Consider the following 24,717-nt stretch of genomic DNA (forward strand, 5'->3'; position numbering starts at 1 on the left):
CCTACGGAACGAGGCCGCATAGCCGTGCTGATATACAGCCATACTGCATGGCTACGAGTGTGATATATATATATATATATATATATATATATATATATATATATACACATATATATATATATATATATATATACATACATACATACACATACATATGTGTTTGCGAATATCCTGTTTTTTTTTTTGTTTTTTGTTTTTTAAAAAGGTGAACTGAAGACCAGAGACGGCACAGACAGTTTGAAGCATGATGTTTACCTGTTCGATTTATTTCAAGATGCGACCTTCACCTGTGTATTCCCGTTCCCAACAGCTTAAGAAATCAGACATCTTATTTACAGCACATAGTACAGAAACTCAACATGAACATTGAACTCGAAGAAAAAATAATAATAATACACCACTTCACTGTTAAACAAATAGTTTTGCAGAGAACTCATTTAAAGATCCTGAACATCCAAATGTGTCTTTAACCCTGCTCGAGATTTCCTCGGTATAGAGCGCATTCTTTGTAATCAGTGATAACCAGTCAGGATTGTGCAAAAACATGGGTTGAGTGTGTGTTGGGGGCAACAAAGTAAAGTGTGATCTCTAAAAGGAATTCATAATATGTAACAATACATCTGATTTTCTCTTTCAAAACCTTAAATTAAGTACAGGGATGAAAACTAGTGGTAAGAACAAGGAACTTAACGAAAAAAGAATGGGTGAGTGGGTTGACTGCCCTTACCGTGATTTCTGCAGCATATTGACAAGATCATTCAGACCAGACAAAACTCTGGCCGCTCTTGATTTCATGTTGCATTCGAAAGCCTTTTAAAACTCTCATTCATGTTTCTAATCGTGGCGTGTGAGCGGTCTCGCTGCCGTAAAGCAACAAAACAAGTCAAGTAAAACGCAAACAATTCAACTCTAAGGCATCATGTGAACTAAAAATACCTAAATCAAGCTCAGAGAAAGAGAGTCTTTCCCACACTTACAACAAAAACTATGAAGCGGATCTCTGAAAACCCTGGATAAATTACCATACGTTGTTAGATAAAGATACACAACAGAGCAAAGAAACACAAGAATACTGTATTCATGATTAAAATGTTTGTACTCACAATCACATACACTCAAGTCCATTTGTTTCGGTCTCTTTAAGAGCGATGATTTTTGAGCGTTGTGTTAAAGGAAGCGGATTACAAACTGCGTTTTCTTGTGAGGCCGCACATACACACAGATCGACCCTTGTTCATCTAGAAACACAAGGTCGACATGCAAGGCATATGTAAAATACATCCCCCGATTTCAATCAATACATAACACTTTTCAGGGCAGAAAAATCAAAAAAGAGGGAACATCTGTAGCACTTTTTTGCATAAAAGGGGCTAAAATGAAAAGTACACACAAAGTGAATGCAACAAAATAAAAATCTAGATTTTAAAATGATAAAATTAGCTTTTCTATGTAACCTAAAGCCACTTTGCGTTCACATTCTTAAGGACCGACACCTAATTGAGGGGAATTAGGCGAACCCCACAGAGAATTCTGGGATTGTTAGAGGAAGGGAAAAAACATGTGACATTCCAAAAGACCTCATTTGTTCCTTTAACATCCTCTCTTTGAACATCCCTGGCATAAGATGCCGGTTTTCCTGTTTGAAAACAAATCGTTTTTGCAGACAGACTTGGGTTTGCTGGCTCGTTTAGACTTGTATGATTTCTGAAGAACTGTCTGCGTGAATCACGGCCAACAGTTGTGTTTTACACCCACCGGGCTTTAATCGTATCCCTGCTTTTGCATATCCTTCCGCAGACTCACGGGTGCATGCAACGCAGCATGCTTGTGCAGTTGAGTGCAGGGTCTCGGTCTCAGAACTGTTTGCATGGGCGGAAATGGCCCATGGTCACTGTGGAGTATAGCTCATACAGTTACCATCTTCAAGTTTCATGGGCATATATGAGCATGGGCGGCCAGAGTGGGGTGCTTTTAGGTAGAATAAGGGGGTTTCTGGGCCAAACTATATAGCTAACCCCAATGTTTGGATTGGGGTGGACGAGATAACGGGGACTGTGATTATAAGAGTCATTCTGGCTCCGTTTCATAATCAAAGGGGTTCATGACGTGCCCTGTCTCTTTTGCTGCTGCGCTCGGATCAGCTCCAGTTGCTTCTTGCACTGCTGGTAGTAGGTGGACAGACTCTTGTTCTCCTCTAGGAGCTTCTTGTGCTCCTGAGCGAGGCGACATGCGTTCTGCTGATCCTTCTCGTCCTGGTCCAGTTCTGCTATCAGCTCTTTCCTGTAGAGATGTAAACGGACATTAGAGAAGGAGAGAAAACAAGACATCGATCATAGTAGGGATGTCAAAAGTACCAATACTTTGGAATCTAGTTTATCTGGTATTGTTGGTTTAGGGCGTTTTCATGTTTGGCTCACTTTGAGCATTTGTTTTGGAATGTGGCACAATTTCACCCTTAGTTAGGTTCATTTAGCAATATGTAACTAATAAAGTTTGAATAACAGTTATGGACATATTACATTGTTATGCTTTTCAATGGCTGTTACTTTAGGCTGTTTTTGTTTTTTGTACTCTGTAATATAATACAGCAGCTTTATTGTACATGATAGCTTTGTATATATACATTTTTAAATGTCTACTTTAACAGTTGATACTCCTGTTAGATACCTGTAATGCTTCAAGCCCAAAGATGAGCATCTTTGTTCTATTGTTGTTAGGTTGTTTGTACCAACCCTGTTTTCTTTTTTTATTTGTTTAATTAAAGGGATAATCCAACCACAGAGATTCGGTTCCCCTTGACACCCATTATATGGTCAATGGTCAAAAATATAATAGAAACCAATGGGAACCGAAACTATTTGGTTACTAACATTCTTCAAAATATCTTCTTTTGTGCTCTGCAGTAGCAAGTCATAGATGTGTGGTACAACATGATGATGAGTGAATGTCAGCATTTTCATTTTTGGGTTAACCATCCCTTTAATTACTTAGAATTAAAAATAATAATAATAATAATAATAATAATAATAATAATAATAATAATAATAATAATTTTCAGAAAGAGCAAATCGAATAGCATGCATACTACAACTTATAAACAGAAACATAAAATGTATTTCACCATAGCTTTTCCATATTTAAATAAATATTATTTAAAAAATTAGATAACTTATTTTAAGAATATGAATATTTAGGAATGTTTAGTACATTACATATTTAACTTTTTATAATAAAAGGAGTAACTTTATATATTAATTCTTGCTGTGATGTCAGAATTAGTATCAATGATTGTGAAATGTCAGTTTGATGATATGGCAACACTAGTGTTATTTTAGTATTATTTATATACTATTATAGTTTATTATGATTTCACTTTTTTTTAAACTTTAGTTGGTGTGTAATGTTGCTGTTTGAGCATAAACAACATCTGGAAAGTTACGATGCTCAAAGTTCAATGCAAACAGAGATATTTTCTCTGGACTACAACACCCACCCTGCCCCTGAGAACACACAACAAAGGGTGCGAGGCCATAGTGGGCTGCTTTAGAGAAGAGGAAGAGTTGTTGTAGTAGAGCGTTGTTGCCATGCCGTCATTTTACACTGGTCTGCTTCACAAACGAGGGTCAATTCAATACTGGATTTGCATAAAAGATTAATATGACGGCACATGCTAGTCAATGAGTTGAATCAACTCCACAGCAACTATATAAATTTATCCACCAACGGTTCAGATGCTACAAGTTGTAACTTCTTCCTGAGTCTTTGCATCAGTGTCCGACTCCGGTTTGAACAAGGTAAGGCTGAACACCGTTACTAACAATTGTCATTTTGACTGCGTGAGATTCTCCAGCCTTGTTGTTGTTGAGCAAATGAAGCGTGAGCTTTTAAAGCTCCGCCCTCTTCTGGAAAGTGGGCCGGGAGCAGCAGCTCATTTGCATTTAAAGGGACACACACAAAAATGGCATGTTTTTGCTCACACATAAATAGGGGCAAATATGATCTGTGGGGTATTTTGAGCTGAAACTTCACAGACACATTCTGGAGGACACCAGAGACTTGTATTACATCTTGTGAAAAGGGGCATAATAGGTCCCCTTTAATATTTTGAATTAGCTTTTATTTTTATCTTTTCAATTTTCATTTTAATTTAATTTTCAGTAATTTAGTCATTTGCTTTCATCAATTTTATTTGTTTTTTCCCCCATATTACAATTTCTTTTTTAATTTCAGTTCAGATTTACTCTTTCTTTCTAGTTAATGATTTTTTTTTTATTCAACTTACTTATTTCAGTTAGTTGCCAAGGCAACATTTCTAAATGTCGTTAGTTTATGTTTTTCATCTATTATTTATATTTTATTTCAGCTTTTATTCTATTCATAAGAAATGTGTTTAATAGACTTGGTTAATGGTAAAAACCCTGGGCAACCCTAGTTCCTATTGTACATACTGATGATTTGATTCAGATTCCTCAGACTTACTTCCTCTGTATGAGAAGAGCGATCTCTGTCTGCACCTTCAGGTACTCCTGTGCCATCTTACAGTGCTGCTCAAACACTGCCATTGATTCTTTGGAGTTTGGACACGGGGCTAGAGGCTGCAAACAAACACAGATTCATTCATTAAATGTCACCTATTGGCTAATTAATCTGAAATGCAAAAGTGATATTTATACCAGCTGTGATCTGATTGCCAAAAATATCAAAATGCCTCACTCCCAATTTGCTGCCATGTATTTATAACTGAATTACACCATATAAATAGCATAAAAAAGGCTGGTTAATCTTTAACCCAGACTTGATTCGATTAGAGGGCTGTTTTTACATCATGGGAACCTTTTCAGAGAGGAGTGATACCACAGCACCCTGGAAACAAAACCATCCACACCACAGATATAGACTAAACACTTTCCATGCACGTGCAGTCATACGTCATAGTATTTTAACCTTTTGACATTTTCAGCTTATTTTTGGTGGACAAAAACTTTCTAAAATCTACATATATCAGTCACATCTGAAGTGTGTACCTGTAACTGATGGTCCAGGGTCAGATAGGCCATGGGGATGGAGTTATCTGAGCCATTGGTGTCTAAAAGAATGGGGAAAACAGTTTTAGTAAACATCCAAAAACTATTAACTGAGTACAGCAGATCTGAACTATTCCATCCGTATTCTATGGTTATTTATATTATTTGGATATGAAGAGCAAAGCCCCCCTCTACGCAGAACAACAAGTGTTTTTTTTTGTGTGGTTTTTTTTTTTAGTTTGTTGAGTAACGCAGTTTACTATAAACTGTGATAATCGGCAGAAAGAGAGTGAGAGTGAGCCCAGTCTCATCTCAGTCCAGGACTGCGACTGTCAGACAGAAAAGCGTCCTAAATCATTGATGGCGCTTACGTAATGTCTGCAGCTCTGCCTGAGCCGTTTACTGTCACTGATACTAATTTACAAACACACTGAGGACGTGAACTTTGAGGTCACACTGAGGGAACATCAACAGAGTGTTCAGAAATATCTTCACAAAATGTCACAATCTATATAATGATGCAATTCCAAACGTGCACAAGGCTCATAATAATGAATCAACTAGAATCCCAGCTTATTGGGTTATTATATATTTATACAATCCATTTTTAAATTTTAAGTGTGTCCCTGTAAAGCCCGGGACACACCAAACCGACAAAGAACTAGAGGCGACTGTGAAAGCTGACTGTGTTGTCGCCTCTCGTCAGTTGCGTCTCGGGTAAAAAGCTGTGCTTGAACACACCAAAAGGACGAAAGGCGACTGCGTGTAAATAAATATCTTCTGCAGCAGGTATCAATTGTCTATTTTCGTCATTCAAAAAGTGAAACCGATACTAGGACTGCAGATATACAAACCGTAAACAACGCAGCACTTGCTTACCATTTTGAATATCAATCACGTTGATCATTTTCTTCATACCAGTCGGCTCATGTTATGAAAATATTTGTGCATTCGAATGCTCAGGTAAGATGGCGTAAATAATAGCCTTCTGTCTGTACCATCTTGACTTCCTTGCTCGCTTTCATCACTTTCGCTTTTATTCTCGTGCAATGACTTGTTCACTAAGCTAAACTGCAAATCAGGGTTCTCTTTCTCACCAACAGCCCGACAGCAATTCAACATGCTGAATCAGCCAAAAAAACCCAGACGGTATCTGACTAAAGCCAATGGTGCAGAACACACCAAAAAAACTAAGCCGACCAATGCTCAAAAATGTCGGCTTGGTGTGTCCCGGCCTTAAGATTCTTACAGGAACTCTGTGTGCAAGCATGAGTGTGTGATGGTTAGAAAGAAAACTGTAGACTCTACCTGTCCTGTCTGGCGTAATCATCCTCACACTGGGGCTGGATGGTCTGCTGTTGTTTCTGCTATCCTGTGATTGGTCAAACAATGTGTCAATTAGAAACTTAATAATAATTTAAAAAAAAAAAAGCTCAAATTTGGAATACTGTAGATTCCAAAATGCTGTTTTTGCACCCATCGAGAGCACTGCAGGCCTTCAGATCCTCTAATAAAGGGTCCCCATCACTGTTCATGTGATGGTCACCATAACGAAGCAATATAGCCGTTTATAATCACGTGATCCTGAGTGCAACATCCTTATCATTTATTTTAAACCCTGAGGTCATTTATTGAAAATCTTACCAGGAATTTTAATTGCTCTCACACACCCAGGGACTGGGCGCAAGTTGAAATAAGTTTGAATTCAAAGCAAACAATAAAAGCAATATACATCCACACTATTTTGGCATTATTTTGGCAACAATCTTTGCAGCTACACTACTGTTCAAAAGTTTGGGGTTTATTCAGCAAGGACGCATTAAATTGATCAAAAGTGACAGCGAAGACTTTTATAATGTTATAAAAAATCTATTTCAAATAAATGCTGTTTTTTACTTTCTATTCATAAAATAATCCTGAAAACAATGCACCATGGTTTCCACAAAAATATTAAGCTGTGTTTGTTGTGTGTTGTGGTTTTCGTGATAACGGAGATGGAATGTAAACGCATAATTTACGCCACTGAAAGAGCAAAAAGTGGGGCTAAGAGACAAAATCTCCTGACAACTTTAAATATTACATATCATAAAGGCGGAGAAAAGAACACAACCCTGCAGACAACAGGTAAATGCAGTTATAGCTGTTTTCCATGTTCTTGAAGTAAATTTGTTTACACAGCTTTTAAAAAATGCCGGTGTTTGACATGCGTTTGACCAATCAACATACACTTACGTCACTGATAGTTCCTATAGAGCTGGTTTAGACCATACTCTGAAGTAGGAGCTAATTTAGTTCCCCCAAAAGGAGTTCCTAGAACTAAAATCATTCTAGTTCCTGCAGTGTGAACACTGCAAAATCCAAGTACTTCAGCCAAATAGTTCTAGGAACTATGAAAAGGTTCCTCCGGAGCGAAATTTCCGAAGGATCATGCGACACTGAAGACTGGAGCAATGATGCTGAAAATTCAGCTTTGCCATCACAGGGATAAATTACATTGTAAAAAAATATTAAAAATAGAAAACACTTATTTTTAATAATAATAATAATAATAATAATAATATTTCAAAATATTACTGTTTTAATGTATTTTTGACCAAATAAATGCAGCCTGGCTGAGCTTAAGATACTTCAAACACATTAAAAAAACTGTCCGACTCCAAACTTTTAAACAGTAGTGTATATTACAAGCACATAGTAATGTCTACATATGAATGGGATTCACCCTTCAAGAAAAAAAAAAAAAAAAAAAAAAAAAAAAAAAAAAAATCACATGAAACAAATCAGAGAAATTGTCTCAACCATAAGTGATGATCTGCCTGGTGCCAACTTAACTTTTGGTTGAATCTAGACCCACAACACATCTCCTGTTACAAAACAGATCTCACGCAAACCCCCTATTGTGTCCTCCCAGTGCATAAGATGTGAGAGCTCTTATTTCACATGAGATATGGCACACCTTTTTGTTACTTGGCTGTATAAAATGCCATCGTTAAGACCGTTTGTGGCACCTAAACTCTTCCCAGTTCCTTGCATATCGCACCAATGAAAGTGTGAAATTGAAGCATCCTACCTGACTGGACTCCGTACCAATGGCAGGGAGATCCTGCACTGATCTGCGTCTATGAGGCTCACAGGTTGCTGCAAAAAGAGATGAGAGACAGAGAAAGGAGAGAAAAGAGGAATCTGATAAGTCTTATTGGTAGTGTATGAGCTCTCGTCCAAGGGCTGGAACAAGAGGGATGTGACACTCAGACAGCTGCACTGATTAAAGCCCCAAATCACTACCATGACAGCATCTCCTCTAACATGGCCTTCACGTGACCAAACCCCTTTTGAAGTCCCAGCAAAACACACACACACACTACACCAAAAACAGTAGACCACACCTACAGAATTACATAGGCAGCTCATCCTGCTTTGATTGGACAGCTCCTATCATGGTGTGATAATGTTTATTGTTTGTTTCTTTGTTTGTTATTTTTTGGTTTTGGTTTTGATTAGTGTGTATTTATGGAAAATAAAGCAGCAATAATGATAGGAGCTGTACTCATTTAAAAGTTAACACAAGTGTACTAAAGAAAGCCTATAAACAAACACTCACACAAATCACTTCATAGACAAACTATAATTCAGGTAAAGCATCTAGAATAGTATCAGTAAAAAGGAAATGCAACCATTACCGATAGACTGTGACTTAATAAATATGATGTACTATATGTGCAGAAAAATACATAATGCAAATGATTAGGTGGAATATTCCGGGTTAAAAAAGCTTGAGCTCTATGAACTTTATCTGTGGCAGGCAACAGAAAAAATACATTTGTCCTGAAGTTTGTAATGAAATGATAAAGGTAATAAAATGTAAAATAGAAACTGTTCCCAGTTTAACTACAGTCTTAATATGTCAAGTTAACATAAAACAGGTGTGACAGAATTGTTTACTACCCTAGTCTATGCAAAATCATGCCTTGCCTAGCTAAAAACAAAAAAACAAAACTTAACCTGACTACTTTTACTTGATATTCCTTTGAGGACACATGGAAGGAATTTGTCATAACTATTTGTAAAGCAAAACTCCACCCAAAATAGTTATGTTGGTAACATAACCACATAAACAAGTAGCCCTAACTCAAAAAAATGATGCAGACAACTTTACAAATACATTCATTTAAAAAAAAATAAAAAGGCTGCCAGCTTCTGCAAGGCTTCTATTGTACGTTTATCACTGTAAATGCATTCTAAAACCTGAAGAACGAGTCAAAATTGTCTGTAGTCATCTGCTGCATGCCACAGATACTGTTGATAGATCCTAATTTGCATTTCACCAGTAATATTCCTTTTATGTCTATGTAATCTCTCTTATACCATGAAATCAGCCCATTCAAGCACACAATTAAAAAATTAAAAACAAAATGTTACAACAAAAACGTTAGAAAAAAACCCCCAATAATCCTCTGATGAATATGGCCCTAACTCTTATTATTAATAATGATAGACATTGATGAGGTCAATTGCATGTCAAAATGATTATGAGAATAACAAAAATGATTGACAGGTTAACAACATGCATGCAGGAGGGATACAATTCAAATGCCAATCAGATTTTCTCATTGTTACACCAAATTAATAACCTCTTTATCATGCAACTCCCGCTTTGAACTTTTTTTTTCCCACTACGCAATCCTTCAATGTCCCTATTTCCTTCAGCATTATTAGGGATGATGATAATAATAGCGATGACCCTCAACGTAAAGGAGATTTATCACATCCACTGAATTAATGAACAAGTTAATGAACTTGTGTGTATGGAGGAGGGAAGATCAAAAAGCAGAGCATTTGGCGACATCCTTTCTGCAGGCGAGACAAGGACGAACTAGTGTACGACCACTGAGAGAGTGAGAGAGAGAGACAAACATCCTGGGGGCTGATCCGCTTTCACCTGCTACAAAGCCAAACAGGAAGACTGAGGCAGGCGTATCAATCCACATCCCCATCTACACCTTCATTCAACATGCATGCTTTAAATCACTGCATATGAGATTTTCTTGATTATTTTTTAAACAGCATTTATAAAAGGTGCCTCTAGTGGTCAGAGGCAGACATGAGGATGGGGTGTGAAAATCATTGCCTGCAGGACACTACAGTCAAAAAAGCAAAGAGAGATGAGCAGGAGAGAGAAAGAGGAGAGTGGAATGGGTGTTACTCCAGGATCACTAACCACCGTCAAATCTGACAAAAAAAAATCTATTTGAAAAACTACCTGAAAATATTAGCTGGAAATAAGATCAACAAACTATTTGATTCTGGATTCAAAATAGTGAATCAAACACTGATCTAATAATTATCTTGAGCAGGGGTTGCCAACCTTTTTTATAAAGTTATTTTTAATTTGTTTATTACTGGACTATTTCCCAGCATTCACCACAGCATATCATTCTGTATTATTTGTCCCACACTTTGACCAATTATTAATTTCTTTAATTTTTTTTTTTTTGTCATTTGTAAAGGCTGCATATGGACTTTTTTTTTTTTTTTTTAACTAAATTTACTGCTCTCACAAAAGAGTAATTTCAGGAAAAATTATTTTGAACTAAGAATAACTAGAAAAATTGATATTGACTATAGAAATTTCCTTGCCCTTTTTTAAGATTTCAATTTCCATGACTTTTCCTGACATTTCTGAATGTTCCTGATATTTCCAGCTGGGAACCAGCTGGGAACCATGGGAACCCCTGCTTTTATTGAGTGTCTTGTGTTGATAACTAGAGGCACATTATGTAACTTTCTTTTGTTCAAAATTGACAACATTTAAGTGAGTCAATACACCAGTTCTTCTTTCAAAACGTGTTTTTGTCTTACCCTTTACTATGGTAAGCCTATTATAAGTGTTTATGTTTTAGACCTAGCAGGATGGTTATCACAGGAAACTGTGTACATTCATCACCTGCCTGTGTGTGTCTCGTCATATCCATAAATAGAGAAAAGTTGCTCTGCACTGGTTACATCTCTTAAAGGGTTAGTTCACCCAAAAATGGAATTTCTGTCATTAATTACTCACCTTTATATCTTTCCAAACCCGTAAGACCTTTGTTCATCTTTGGAACACAAATTAAGATAAATTTGATAAAATCCAAGAGCTTTCTGTTCTCCCTATAGACAGCAACGTCATAACCAATTTCAAGGCCCAGAAAGGTAGTAAAGACATCGTTAAAATAGTCCATGTGACTACAGTGGTTCAACCTTAATTTCATGAAACAACAAGAAGACTAGTAAACACAGTGCAGCGCTTCCAGGTTCTATGTCAGAACACCGGCTCAGTATTGGCGAACGCAGTTCATGTGAGCACCACGAAGCATACGTGTGTAGAACCCGGAAGCGCTGCACTGTGTTTACTACGTGAACAGCATAAATGAACAAAGTCATTATTTATTTATTTTTTTTTTGCACACAAAAAAATTATTCTCATTGCTTCATAACATTAAGATTGAACCAATGCAGTCATATGGGCTATTTTAATGATGTCTTTATTACCTTTATAGGCCTTGAAATTGTTTATGACGTTACTGTCTATAGGGAGTTAAGAAAGATCTCAAATATCAAAAATATCTTAATTTGTGTTCTAAAGATGAACGTAGGTCTTACGGGTGTGTAACGACATGAGGGTGAGTAATTAATGACGGTAATTTCATTTATGGGTGAACTAACCCTTTAAGCCTAGTCGTAAATGATTTACGAACGACAGGATAACCATATTCATCCGCAGAGCCGAAGCGCAACCAAAACAATAGTCTTCCGCAAAATGCATGCAGTTGTTTTTTTAACCGCTAGAGCAGGGGTCGGCAACCCAAAATGTTCAAAGAGCCATATTGGACCAAAAAAACAAAAAACAAATCTGTCTGGAGCCGCAAAAAATTAAAAGCCTTATATAAGCCTTATATGAAGGCAACACAGGCTGTAAGTGTATATTAGCTATATTAGCCTACTATCAAAATGACTAAGTAGGCTACAAATACATAATGAGGTATTCTCGAGGTATATATTTAAAAACTGCTGAAAGCTACAGAAAAAAGAAGCAAATGGATCGGTGCAATCCACAGAAACAGCTGGACTCCAGCAGAGAAACATGGAATTGCAGTTATCATTTTGTGTCAAATTGTTGGATTTTGAGGTAAAATCATTCCATATATATTGTATTGTTATATATTATGTTGACAAATCATCTATTAAATATTTCCCATCTTATATTCTGCATAATTGTGCGTTTTAAAATAAACACTGACAAAAACTATACTATAAAACTATATGTTTTAGGGATGGACAATATGACGATATATATAACATTGATATAACGTTAAGTAATTACGCGGATTTAAACCTAAGTTACCTATATTGTAGTTATATAAAATATTCACAGGCAGATTTGCTTTATGTATTTATAAATATAAATACATATAAATGTCAGGAAACACGACTCCTGGCTACATGTCAATATCCATGGATTAGGTTTATTTGACAAGTTGTAAGAAACACTTTCGAGTCCAACCTTTAGTGTAATTCGTTTGTTTTTACTCGCGTTTTCGCAGTTTCCTCTATTTAATCCAGTCACGCAGCAGGTTCTTTTGCCAATCAGTCCAGCTGAGGGAGCGCGCTTTCGGCGGGAAAGTGACGTCGATGGCTATGACGCAAATCTTCGTTGACAGAAATGTTGAAATTTAATATTTATTATACACATTTTTACAGCATTGAAAAACGTTAAGAATGTTTGTGTCATGTTTGTCCTCCTACATAAACCATATGAAAACAAAAAATATATATTTTTTCCATTTTAATACATTTTTGAAAAAGCTCCAGGGAGCCACTAGGGGAGCGCTAAAGAGCCACATGCGGCTCTAGAGCCGCGGGTTGCCGACCTCCGCGCTAGAGGGACAAAAGCTACACTATGTACCTTTAAAGTGCACCTTTTGAGTGTCACCATCGTGTTTTGTGTGTGGCATGTTGAGAATCATGTATTTAAAACACTTCTCCCTGTAAACCTCATTAATAATCAAGTATTATAGTGCAAAAAGTAGGCCAAAATAAATTACCATATATTAAGTAAATTACTTTATATAAATTTTTAATTAATCAACTGGATAGCAAACTTGTGTGATTTGTCAAGTGGATCTTTGTGGTTCACCTGGAGTATATGGCTTAAATATGGTTCATAACTAACCACAAGGTTACAACCCCTGATCAAGAGTTACTTCCATAATAGTAATAGTGCATCAGCGTGTCTTTGCATGCCCACTGCGCAAATGCACGTGCATAGAAAATGTTCAGATGTGGATCTTCTACTCTCCTTAAAATGAAAAAGTCAGGGTGACGGGGGATATATGACATGCAGGAGTAACAACCAATGCGTGCTCGTGCGTCACAGTGACGCCCTTCTCTGATTAGGAGCTGTTTGCTGGGAGCACCTGGACTCCCGGTACCTGTGACGATGATCTTGGGAATGTCCAGAATGGTGCCATGTGATGCCGTTTTACGGTGACCTCGCTTATATTGTGGACGTGCTGCAAAAACACACATACAGATACGCGCATGTAGCGACGAACACAAGCATGCAATGTGTGTACTGAGACAGAGGGAGAGAGAAAGTGTGTGGTGCAGACATCAAAGCTGATTGGGTGAGGGACGTCACTCCATTCTTCAGCTGCATTAAGACATACATGCAACACATACATACAAACACATACATTCGTGCAGTGGCAGGAAGCCTGATGAACTAGTGACTGCTGAAGGACAGATCAAAGAAGGAATGGAGATGCCATGCAGCTCTTTGTGCCTGATGTGTGTTTGGGCGCACTGACTGAGGTCAGTGGTACACTGGGTACTAGTGTACGCACTGTTCAGCCAGTGCAAGTACAGAAAAGTGAGGTCAATGTCTATAAAAGGGACATTGTTAGTGGTGTGTATTTTTGTTAACATATCAACCTGAGGACAAAATTGATAACAGGAATATAAAAGTGTGAAGTTTACGAATATATCAATATTTGTGTCTACTGCAAAAGAGAAAAGAAACTCCATATTAATAAAATAATGTTAAATAAGATCAACTGATGTATGAACTGTAAAATGTCAGTTTCGCAATGAATTTCTGGGTAGGTATGAACCCTTATGACAAGCACTGAGGAATACCTGTGGGAGCAAAGGGCAATCTGTGCTCCAGTTCGGAGAGATCCGCGCTCATTCGTTTGCTGTCGGATGAAGCCAGACAATGTGGCCTGCCGGAAAGACTCTCTACGCTGCTTCCTCTGGAGAGGGGGTGACCAGGCCTTAAGGGGTCGCCCTGAAACACACACAAACGCGGATTCTACTTCTGAACTTTCTTAAAGGACACTGTCTTTGTGTGGTTATGTCAACTGTTGATGCGTTACCTTTGGTTTGTATGGGAATTTGATGGTGTCGTTGCTGCCTGGGGAGTTGGTGTGCTCCATGTTGATGTCATTCTTGTTGCTGGTACATGTGTAGTCTATATATGAGCCTGGATTAAACAGATATGATATTTAAATGTGAATTCAGAACATTTTAAAAATGTAACAACATTTCCACATTCACTGCCATTCAAAAGTATGGGCTCTGTAAATTTTGTATTTTTTCTAAGAAGTCTCTTATGCTCACCAAGGCTGCATTTGATTAAAAAAAAAATACAGTAAAGACTGTAATATTGTGAAATATTATAACAATTTAAAATATTTTAAAATCTAATTCTTGTAATGAAAGTCTTCATTGTCACATGATCCTTCATAAATAATTGTGAGATGCGGATTTGGTGCTCAAGTAACATTTCTTATTATTATCAGATTCGAAAACAGTTGTCCTGCCTAATATTTTTGTGAAAACTCTGATACTTTAAGGATTCTTTGGTGAATAGAAAGTTCAAAAGAATGGCATTTATTTGAAAAATAAATCTTGTTACAACATGAAAGCCTTTACTGTCACTTTTGATCACTTTAATGCATCCTTGCTGAATAAAAGTAATAATTTCATCCAAAAAAACAAAACAAACAAATTTTAACTGACCCTAAACTTTTGAACGGTTGTGTAACTGTTTGGAAGAATTTAGTTTAAACCATTTGTTTAGCATCTAAGCAATTTTTTCCCACCCACACCATCAGAAAATTATTTGAATAAAAAAAAAGATGAAATGGCCATGAACAAGTATTTATTATTCAAGCCCATTTTGTTATTCTGTACCTGTGCTGGCGGCAGAGTTACTCTGGCCTTCATCTGAATACTGATAAGGGTACTGAAGAGGCTCTTCTGATCCAGGGAAATACTAGAGGGGGGAGAGAGGGATCAGACCGAAGAGGCAGATTTAGATGCAAAACAAAACAACCAGGAACATTGGAATGATTTGCCAGGCATGCTGGCGGTGTGGCGTTACCCTCATGAGGTGGCTCATAATCTTCACTATCTCCTCCATGGAAGGCCGCTGCGATGGGTCTTTGGACCAGCAACGAGTCATCAGACTCTCTATGGGCTTCGGTAGGTTCTTAATGAGAGGTGGTCGCGTGCCTACAGAAAGAGAGATGACTGAAGCTTCTAATCTTGAACCTGTAGACGATCTCAGCAGATTCTCATCATGACAAAAAGTCTTAAATGGGGCACAAGCAAGCGCACATAAAACTCACCGCGATGCACAGCCCACATGATGCGGAAAGCAGGGCCACCAATTTCATCGAAGGGCTTCCGGCGTGTGATCACCTCCCAGAGAATAATACCCCAACTGAACACGTCACACTTCTCACTGTAGTTACTGCCTGTAACATACACACATACAGATAATAATCACCTACATGCACATCATTTCCTGATTAACGTCCACATTCTGGTTGAGCCTTTATTCTGAAAAAGACATTTATATGCTCCACAGCTATTGTCACTACTAAACCACAAAATTCTGACATTTCAATGTTTCTGTGAAAGATTTATTATTGTATTAACATTTTTATAATGCTTAAGTAAGGAATGCCACCGACATGGACGCGGTAACTTATTACAGCAAGTTGCTGATATGAATTATACTACCGTTAAAAGTTTGTTCAAATTAATACTTTTATTCAGCAAGGACACATTAAATTGACAAGAAAGACATTTATAATGTTACAAAAGTTTTCAATTTCAAATAAATGCTGTCCTTTTCAATATTTTGTTCATCAAAGGATCCTAAAAGAAAAAAAATAACCATTTTCAGCACAACTATTTTTTATATCTGATAATATGAAATGTTTTGTGAGCAACATGATTTCTGAAGGATCATGTGACACTGAAGACTGGAGTAATGATTCTGAAAATTCAGCTTTGCCATTACAGGAAGTGAATTACATTTAAAAATATAAAAAATATATATTTTTTAAACAAATATTGCGTTAATTTGTACTAATATTTTTCAATACAAACATGCATTACCATTTGATCAAATAAATTGTTCAGCATAAGAGACTTTCAAAAACATCTTTAAAAATCGTATTAACCCCTAACTTTTGAACTGTAGTGTGTAATATAAACTTTGATATAAACTTCTAAGCCTTCAATGGCATAGCAATAAAACACAAACAATACATGTGGCCCTTTTAAATTCTAAAATAAGTTTCTTGTAGTATAAATTAAGGAAACTGCATTTTTGAAAATTATTTCAAATATTTTATAAATTGCATTATCTATTTACCATACACAATGTGCACCAATATGAAAAGGAAATATATATCTTATATTGTTTTCTTTTAGTGTTAGTCTTGTATGGTGGATAAACATTGAAATTTCCTTATATTATTACATTTTAATAGATGTTTAATACAGTAAAATATAGACCTTTACCTTTTTTGGTAAATAATTAATTATTCTACGTTATAGTTGCTATCTGCATTGAGCTACCCAAAATAGCAACATAGTATCAAATGATACCACACACCATAAAGAATGAAAGCTATTTCCCATAAGCTAATTTTTGGCCATCCAGGGTTGTGGAGCCTTTATCTTGTCGGCCCTTTTTGAACAGATGAGCTAATTTCCACTCATGCTGCCCTGGAGAGCCTTAATTGCTGCTCTTATTATTCTTAAATTACAGCGCCTCGCACTAGTATGTCTTTACGCTGCCTTGCTCTGGTCTTCTGATAATACTGTTGTCAGTGCGGGAAATGAGAAGCGCTGCGTCTACTCTGCTGGCAGTGCTAGTGGAGTAACATGGGATTTCTGCTCCTCCCTAAACAAACAAGATAACAACCTGCTCCTAATTGATGTTTCCTCCGACCCCCCTGACAGCTGAGTGCCCCTGAATGCGTTTGGTAAAATTGAAACCCATTAGCGGTTGATTGCAAACGCATGCATTAAATTATAATGGTTTCATCCATCATATAGACCAGGAACAACCAGTAACTCTGGTTTTAGGGAAATATTTGTATGCTTCATAGTGAAGAATGAAGTGGCCTATGAGAAGACAAGTAATGAGAAAGACTGGTAAAAAAAGAGAATGGGATGTCAGTTTTGATCATCGGATACAATCAAAAACAAACCAATGATAAGCCAGTGACTAGGGCTGGGTAAAAAGTATCAATTTCTTAAATCCCAAGAATCGATTAGTCTAGTCTGTTTTCAGTTGATGAATGCACAGAACATGTAGCGCGCTTCCCATCCAATAAATCGCAATAATCTTTGTGCTTTGTTATTTTTGATATGAAGCAAAGTCTCAGATTTCAAATGACATCCATCTTATTATGAGACTCAAAAAATAAAATACCGTTTTGGCGCTGTTTAATGTGACGTGACAGATCGCTGTAGTGCCTCAGTTAAGGAGAAGCGGCAGCACGGAGCGCATGTGAACTGATCCTCTCCTCTGCTTTATTACAGCGTGCGATAAACACGACTAAACATCTGAAGGTATGTTAAAATATACAGTAAAACTTACCGAAATCCGTATCACGTCTCATGTAATAGCTCAATCAGTGTTTCAACCTCAGAAAGACGTCAATAAAACAGCTTGTAAACAATGTCACGTAACGTCGCATTTACCTCAGAAAAACATTCAGTGACCATAAACTCGTTAAAATTAACTCTAGTGAGCAGCATTCGGATAAATATAGCTATGCACCATTACATATTCATTAATGTTCTTCAATATTTAATGCATGTTTGAATAAATCAGTTATGACAGCCACAATTGAAATGTTTATATTTAAAAAACAACAACAACTAATTGGACTAGAAATATGATTATGTAATTCTAAACTTTATTTATAATAAAAACATCATTGAGTGTAATTTAAGTGTTTGTATATAAATGAGTTAATTTAACCTTCAATATTATTATAGTAGTACCAACTGACTTCCATGTGTAGTTTACAGCATTAGATGAGAGATTTTTTTCCTCTAGAAAATTTGCCATGTACTGTAACTGATGTACTACATCCAAAATAAATCGATATCGAATCGAAATCGTAATTGAATCGAAAGCATGTGAATAGTAATCGAATCGAATCGTGAAAATTGTGTCAATACCCAGCCCTACCAGTGACTGTTTAAATATGAACAAAAGTTCTTGGAAAGTTCCTGAAACTTGCCTTCAAACACCTCTGGGGCCATCCAGGCTGCGCTTCCCTTGTTGTTAGTCATGTGTGTCTGGATGTCACATGCTGTCCCGAAGTCACAGATCTTCAGTACAGTACCTCCAGCAACCAGAAGCAGACTATGAGCAAAAAATATATATATATATTTTTAGGCAACATGGGAGTACTATGGCAATATTGCATTACCAAATTATGACTAAAATTGCAACAATTTTTTGTGGTTATTACTAGTCTATTAAGCAGTTTGTTTTAGTCAGTTTAGTATTCCTATCCATTTAAATGCCAGTTGCAATAAAGTGTGCGACCTGATTACTAAAATTTTCCTTGCACTGTAAATATTGTTGGCTTTTGTATTATAAGCTGCTTGTGATGTCCCTTATTTGTAAATTTCAAAATGTAAAATGTACATTCCCAACCCCTTTATTAGTGAACATCCTGCTAGTGTATGCCAACTTAAAAGGTTGTATTTGGGAATTCAGCAAGTAAGTTCACTAGGTTTCAGGACAGAGCCAAAGCCTTTTGGGTTAAACAGAACATATACACTACCGTTCAAAAGTTTGGGGTTGTTTATGAAAGAAATCTCTTATGGTCACCAAGGCTGCTTTTATTTAATAAAAATACAGTAAAACAGCAATATTGTGAAATATTATTACAATTCAAAATAACTGTTTTCAAATGTAATATTTTTAAAAAAGCAATTTATGCCTGTTATGGCAAAGCTGAATTACCAGCAGCCATTACTCCAGTCTTCAGTGTCACAATTCTTGAGAAATCATTCTAATATGTTGTTTTGGTGCTCAAGAAACACTTCTTATAATCAATGTTAAAAATATTTTTGTGGAAACAGTGATACATTTTTATCAGAATTATGAATAGAAAGTTTAAGAGAATTTATTTGAAATAGAAATATTTTGCGACGTTTAGATGACTTTACTGTCACTTTTGATTAATTTAATGCATTCCTGATGAATGAAAGTATTAATTTCTTTAAAAAATGAAATACTTAAACGGTAGTGAAGGTTAAATACAAGAGAAAGTAGAAGTGTGTGTGTGCCTTATCAAAAATTCCAGCATGAGAACATTAACTGAGCACATATTCTGAAAATTGCTCGAGTTTGCAATATTTTGAGCAGAACTACAGGTATACACAGATGGCAGTTAACCAGCTGTGCTTTAGTCCTATTAAAAAGTTTAAACACTAGTGAACTATTCATGGAGCTTTGATGCCAACTGTAGTGAGCTGTAATATATCAAATGTTCGTAATAACCCAGTTCTTCCAGAGAACTTCATTCTAGGTGTCTGGGAGAGGAGCCAGCTGACCATTTCCATGGTGTGCTGCCAGGGCTTTTTACAAACAGGGGCTCATAAATAACCAGCCCTGGCCTGGACAACACCATACGCTGCCATGATGTAAGTGATGCAGGATAAGAATCCAGAACATACATCCTTCGACACCTGGCATTTATGAGCAATGGCAGTCCTGAATGATATAGTAATGTTTCCACCATCATCAGTCAGAAAAAAGTCAGCACATGTATGAGTTTACACCTGGTGTTAATCTCAGGTGATTAGATCACAAATGGTCAGGCAAGACTTAATGTAACCAGGTGTGTTTAAAACCCTTATCTTTGAATAAAAGTGAAAACACATCTTATACGACAAGGACTAACTTTAACAAACACAGGGGTGAGGAGAAAAGGGAATTCTCAGAGATTTCCAGTGACATGAGGCAAGACAGTGTGATGAAAGAGAAATGATGGAGGTGCATACTTGGGTGGTTTGAGGTCCCTGTGAATGAGAGCCTTTGGTTTCATGCCGTGGAGATACGAGACCCCCTGAGAACACTGCAGACACCAGCTCATGGCATGAGATGCAGTGTAGTGAGGGAGAGGCTCTGCACCGTGCAGCACTGTCAACACAGAATACAGTCATAAACACAAGCACGCGTACATGCGATATCATTCACCTGTGAAACAGCTCGTGTGCTTGGACACTGACTAGAACTTTAGGACTTGCTATTACTACAGGCCTGGGATTAGGGATACATTTTTGAAATGCAAAGTTCCATGGAATCAAAGAACAGTTGTACTGCAAAAAATACTGCACAAGATAATCTGTTGTGATGCTCGGAGCACGTATGCAAATTTGTATATATATAGGCCGAAGAGTATTTTCACATTTCTGTAAATTAATTCTACAACAGAACAAACTAAATATTATTTGATTTGTCCAAGTACAGCAACTGGAGGCAAAGTATTTAAGTGACACAAATCTAATTTCATTTTATTTAATTCTATTTTATAACTGCAAACCCAATGCCAGCCAGAAAAGTGCTTAAAACTAGTAGGCAAAACTTGAGTTGTTTTTTTTTTCCTTGACATTTTGTGACTTTTTCTCATTTAGGGTCATGAACATGCATGCAAAGTTTCAACACGCTGATGTGTTATGACATATACACACAAAATTACCGTTACGTTCGTGGGTCAAAACACTTCTGTGTTGTATGTCAGAGCTCTTCAACTCTAGTCCTGAAGGGCCAGTGTCTTGCTGAGTTTAACAACTTTTAATTTTCAAAGTTTGTGAAAATATAAAGTTGTTTACCCGTTAACTGTCTGTCCCACTTTTTGAGCATTGACATGAAAATGACTTTTCCAACTTAAATTGTTAAAAATCTTGACTACTTCAGAGCACAGACTTAAGTTTGATATCTTTTTAAATTAATAATGGTACAGAATATTGTAGAAGTGAAAAAAAAAAAGTTGTAAAAGTAAAGTTTTAAAAAAGGTATAGGAGTTTACGTTTATGAAAATGTAAAATATAAAAATATAATTTTTTTTATATTTTATATAAAATATGTATTTTACAAAACATGTTTAAACTCTAAAACGTCAAGAAAATCAAAACTAAGTTCTGTGCCAAATTTTAAGTTGATATCTCAAAAAAAGAACTTTCAGTAAGATTTTTTTGTGCACAGTACCAAACTTTTCCACTAGATGACATCCAGACTCCACCGGTAACCATATAAGGACTCTTCTATTTCCATTTATGGTTTGAGTGATCTGAACCATAGATTTCCATAATTTTCATAATATTTATGAAGTAGACATCCTATTCAGAAGTAGTTTGGGCTGTAAAGTTAATATTTGTTTTGAATCCAATCTCTAAAACCCACATAAAAAAAACCCCCCAAAATACACGGAAAGAATCAGAGCGTTATAGTTTGGCACCACATCACAAATGAAGAATCTAACGCTATTTATCTATTACTCTGTCATTTCTTTTGATAATCAGTCACAAAATATGAAAACTAGAGTCTGAAAGCTTTCAAATGATATATAGTTTGTCAAGATTACTTTAGGTTTAGACTAAGATATATTATAGTTATAAATGTGTAATCCCAAATGTCCCACAGGAGGGGGTGGAGCAGTCCTAAAAATAGCGGTTATAAACATTTTTATAAATCATAAATTGAGAAATGTATTCATTGTAATGTGCGAAAAGTATTGATATTAAAAGTTAATAATTTGTACCTGCTTGTATGCTTTTTTTCATAGTGTGATTTTTGGGGAATTGTACTGAATCCATTTAGAGTCAATTTGACCCATGATAACCCATGAAATATGATGTCAGTAATGCAAGTTTAACCTTTACTTTTAGTATTTTGTTTTTTTTACCCCACTTCAGTAGGGCTGGGCGATATATCGCATGCGATTCTCACGCGCATTTCGTCAGTAAAGCCGGTTCCCTGATTACCGCTAAATCTCCATCACCTGCTTTCAAATGGAGCGCCATTTAACAGACAGAGCCGTAGTTCACTGATAAGCCACGCAATATCACGTTCATATCGCAGATGAATCGCCTTCGATAATGAACACGATATTTGCGTGGCTTATCAGTGAACTACGGCTCTGTCTGTTAAATGGCGCACCATTTGAAAGCAGGTGATGGCGATTTAGCGGTAATCAGGGAACCGGCTTTACTGACGAAATGCGCGTGAGAATCGCATGCGATTTATCGCCCAGCCCTACACTTCAGTGTCACATGATCCTTCAGAAATCATTCTAATATGCTGATTTGCTGCTCAAGAAACATTGCTTATTATTATCAATGCTGAAAGCAGTTGTGCTGCTTAATATTATTGTGGAATCTGTGATACATTTTTTCAGTATTCTCTAAAGAATAAAATGTTCAAAAGAACAGCATTTATTTGAACAATGTCTTCACTGTCAATTTTGATCAATTTAATACATCCTTGCTTTTTTTAAACAGCAAAAATCTCATTACCCCAAACCTTCTTGATTAGTTTTTTTTTTCTGTCGACTTAAGTACTTCAGATATTTGCTAAACTTCCAGCTGACCTTCTGATTTAAATAATTCTGTTCACATTTTCAAAAAGTAAGTTAAAAAAATTACTTACCATTATACAATGAACCCCCTTCTGCATATTCCATCACCAGACATACCTGCAGTAAAATCATTAACCTTGTCACATGTTTGCTTTCACAAGAATCAAAAAAATGTTGGATCATAAACACTTCTTTATCAAGTTTCATTATCATGATCAAAATCCACTCAATAGCAACATGTTGTAGAGACTTACAGGGTTACTGCAGGAGCCATACAGCTTCACAATGTTGGGATGATTTACACGAGACAACTGGCGAAGCTGGAGAGAGAATAAAGAAAACTCAATCAAAAGCTTTATAAAATAAATTAGACCAAATGTCTGTTTAATCAGTGTATGCACGTTTTATGTTTCTGACTACAGTTAATAACAAATTAAACATAATATGACAGCACCTCAACAATGAAGGCATTTCTCTCCGATTCACTCTCTATAGTCTTGATGGCCACATCTCTGCCTTTCCACTTGGCCTTGCATACAACACCAAACGCCCCTCTGCCCACCACCTACAAAACACACACGTAGAAAAACATCACACAGAATTAAAGTACACATTTACAAACTCACAGCACTGGAAAAGTTGAAAACAAAACTAACATGTGAAACTCAGAAACTCACACATTACACAGGTTCACGTCTAGAACAGTGTAAAACAAGTGTTTTATAAAAATTGCAAAGAAATATTTCAGTAGAACACATTTTGTAGAACTTCAAACACACGGTGGCTTGACAAAAACTATGAAAAACATAAAAAAATGAAGTTAAAAATAGAGATTAGTGAGTAGTGAGATTATACAATGTCAAGTGTCCCAGTTATAGTACAGCTATCAAGGGAATGTTTGCAGGATATTTAAACATTCCTGTCAGCCTGTTTATTAACTTCATAACTTGCGTATCAAGTCACTCACCTCTTCCACATCAATATCACCATATTCTATCTCCTCAAACGGGTACATAGGCGGTGTTTCCAGCATATCGGCGGAGGGCATAGACATCGCTAGCTCGCTAGCCAGCTAATCATTAATACACAAACAACTGACTTTATAGTCTTAAAACTACACTACCGAACGGTTTCAGAATAAAAACGGTAGCTGGAGCACCCCTTCCTCCAACACGGCCTGCATTACACAAATATAGGTGTATGATAAGTCACTTTAAAAACTTGTTTAGCGGCTAACGAGCTAACCTGTCAATCTAATCCGTTAGCCAGACGGCTAAGAGGCTCCGAACCAGATTAAAGTATGTCAGACATGCCAAACGACGGTAAATGTTGTCATTCAGAAGGGGAATACGCCCTAGGGTCTCTGTGAAGTACACTTAAGGGTATCCCATCGACATTAAAGCGCAGGCTCTGTGTGTGTTAGCGCTAGGCCGCTTGCTGGCTCGCGCTGGTGCGGTCGATGGATCTCCCCTCCGCGCAGCGCTCACTCCACACCGCCGCTGCCGCTCCGCGCATCGGCCTCTCTACGTGCCCGAAAATACCGCTCGATAAAAACTGCTTTACGTGTCCCGTTGACCAGGACAAGGCATCCGAGCCATCGGATACGGGGCTAGAACTTTACAGCTCTCGCCTCCATGGGCTCGTTTGTTTTTCTTGTTTTCTGTGGGGGTTGTTTAAGCTCCAGGAAGTGTGCGCTCTCTTGTATTGTGCCCCCTCTAGTCCATGCCAACTGAAATGTCTCC

The 24,717-nt window shown here is 36.8% G+C and overlaps 1 protein-coding gene across 2 annotated transcripts; it reads right to left on the reverse strand.

Moving 5' to 3' along the window:
* Positions 1-245: 245 nt before the first annotated feature.
* map3k7 (mitogen-activated protein kinase kinase kinase 7) lies at positions 246-24,683 on the reverse strand. 2 transcript variants are annotated; one of them, XM_048206761.1, is made up of 17 exons: positions 23,943-24,683; positions 23,430-23,540; positions 23,230-23,295; positions 23,047-23,092; positions 20,400-20,538; positions 18,623-18,747; positions 15,698-15,826; positions 15,451-15,581; positions 15,261-15,342; positions 14,441-14,547; positions 14,202-14,352; positions 13,496-13,576; positions 8,095-8,162; positions 6,333-6,396; positions 5,025-5,086; positions 4,480-4,595; positions 246-2,280 (listed from the first exon to the last, which is right to left on the reverse strand). In XM_048206761.1, exons 1-17 carry the CDS (start codon positions 24,027-24,029, stop codon positions 2,100-2,102), a joined length of 1,746 nt encoding a protein of 581 aa, XP_048062718.1. In that variant the 5' UTR covers positions 24,030-24,683; the 3' UTR covers positions 246-2,099. The 2 variants fall into 2 exon arrangements, with proteins under 2 accessions (XP_048062718.1, XP_048062719.1); XM_048206762.1 differs by lacking the exon at positions 13,496-13,576 and having other exon boundaries at positions 23,943-24,681.
* Positions 24,684-24,717: the final 34 nt, after the last annotated feature.

This window comes from Megalobrama amblycephala, linkage group LG11 (assembly GCF_018812025.1).
Source record: "Megalobrama amblycephala isolate DHTTF-2021 linkage group LG11, ASM1881202v1, whole genome shotgun sequence".
Classification (NCBI taxonomy): domain Eukaryota; kingdom Metazoa; phylum Chordata; class Actinopteri; order Cypriniformes; family Xenocyprididae; genus Megalobrama; species Megalobrama amblycephala.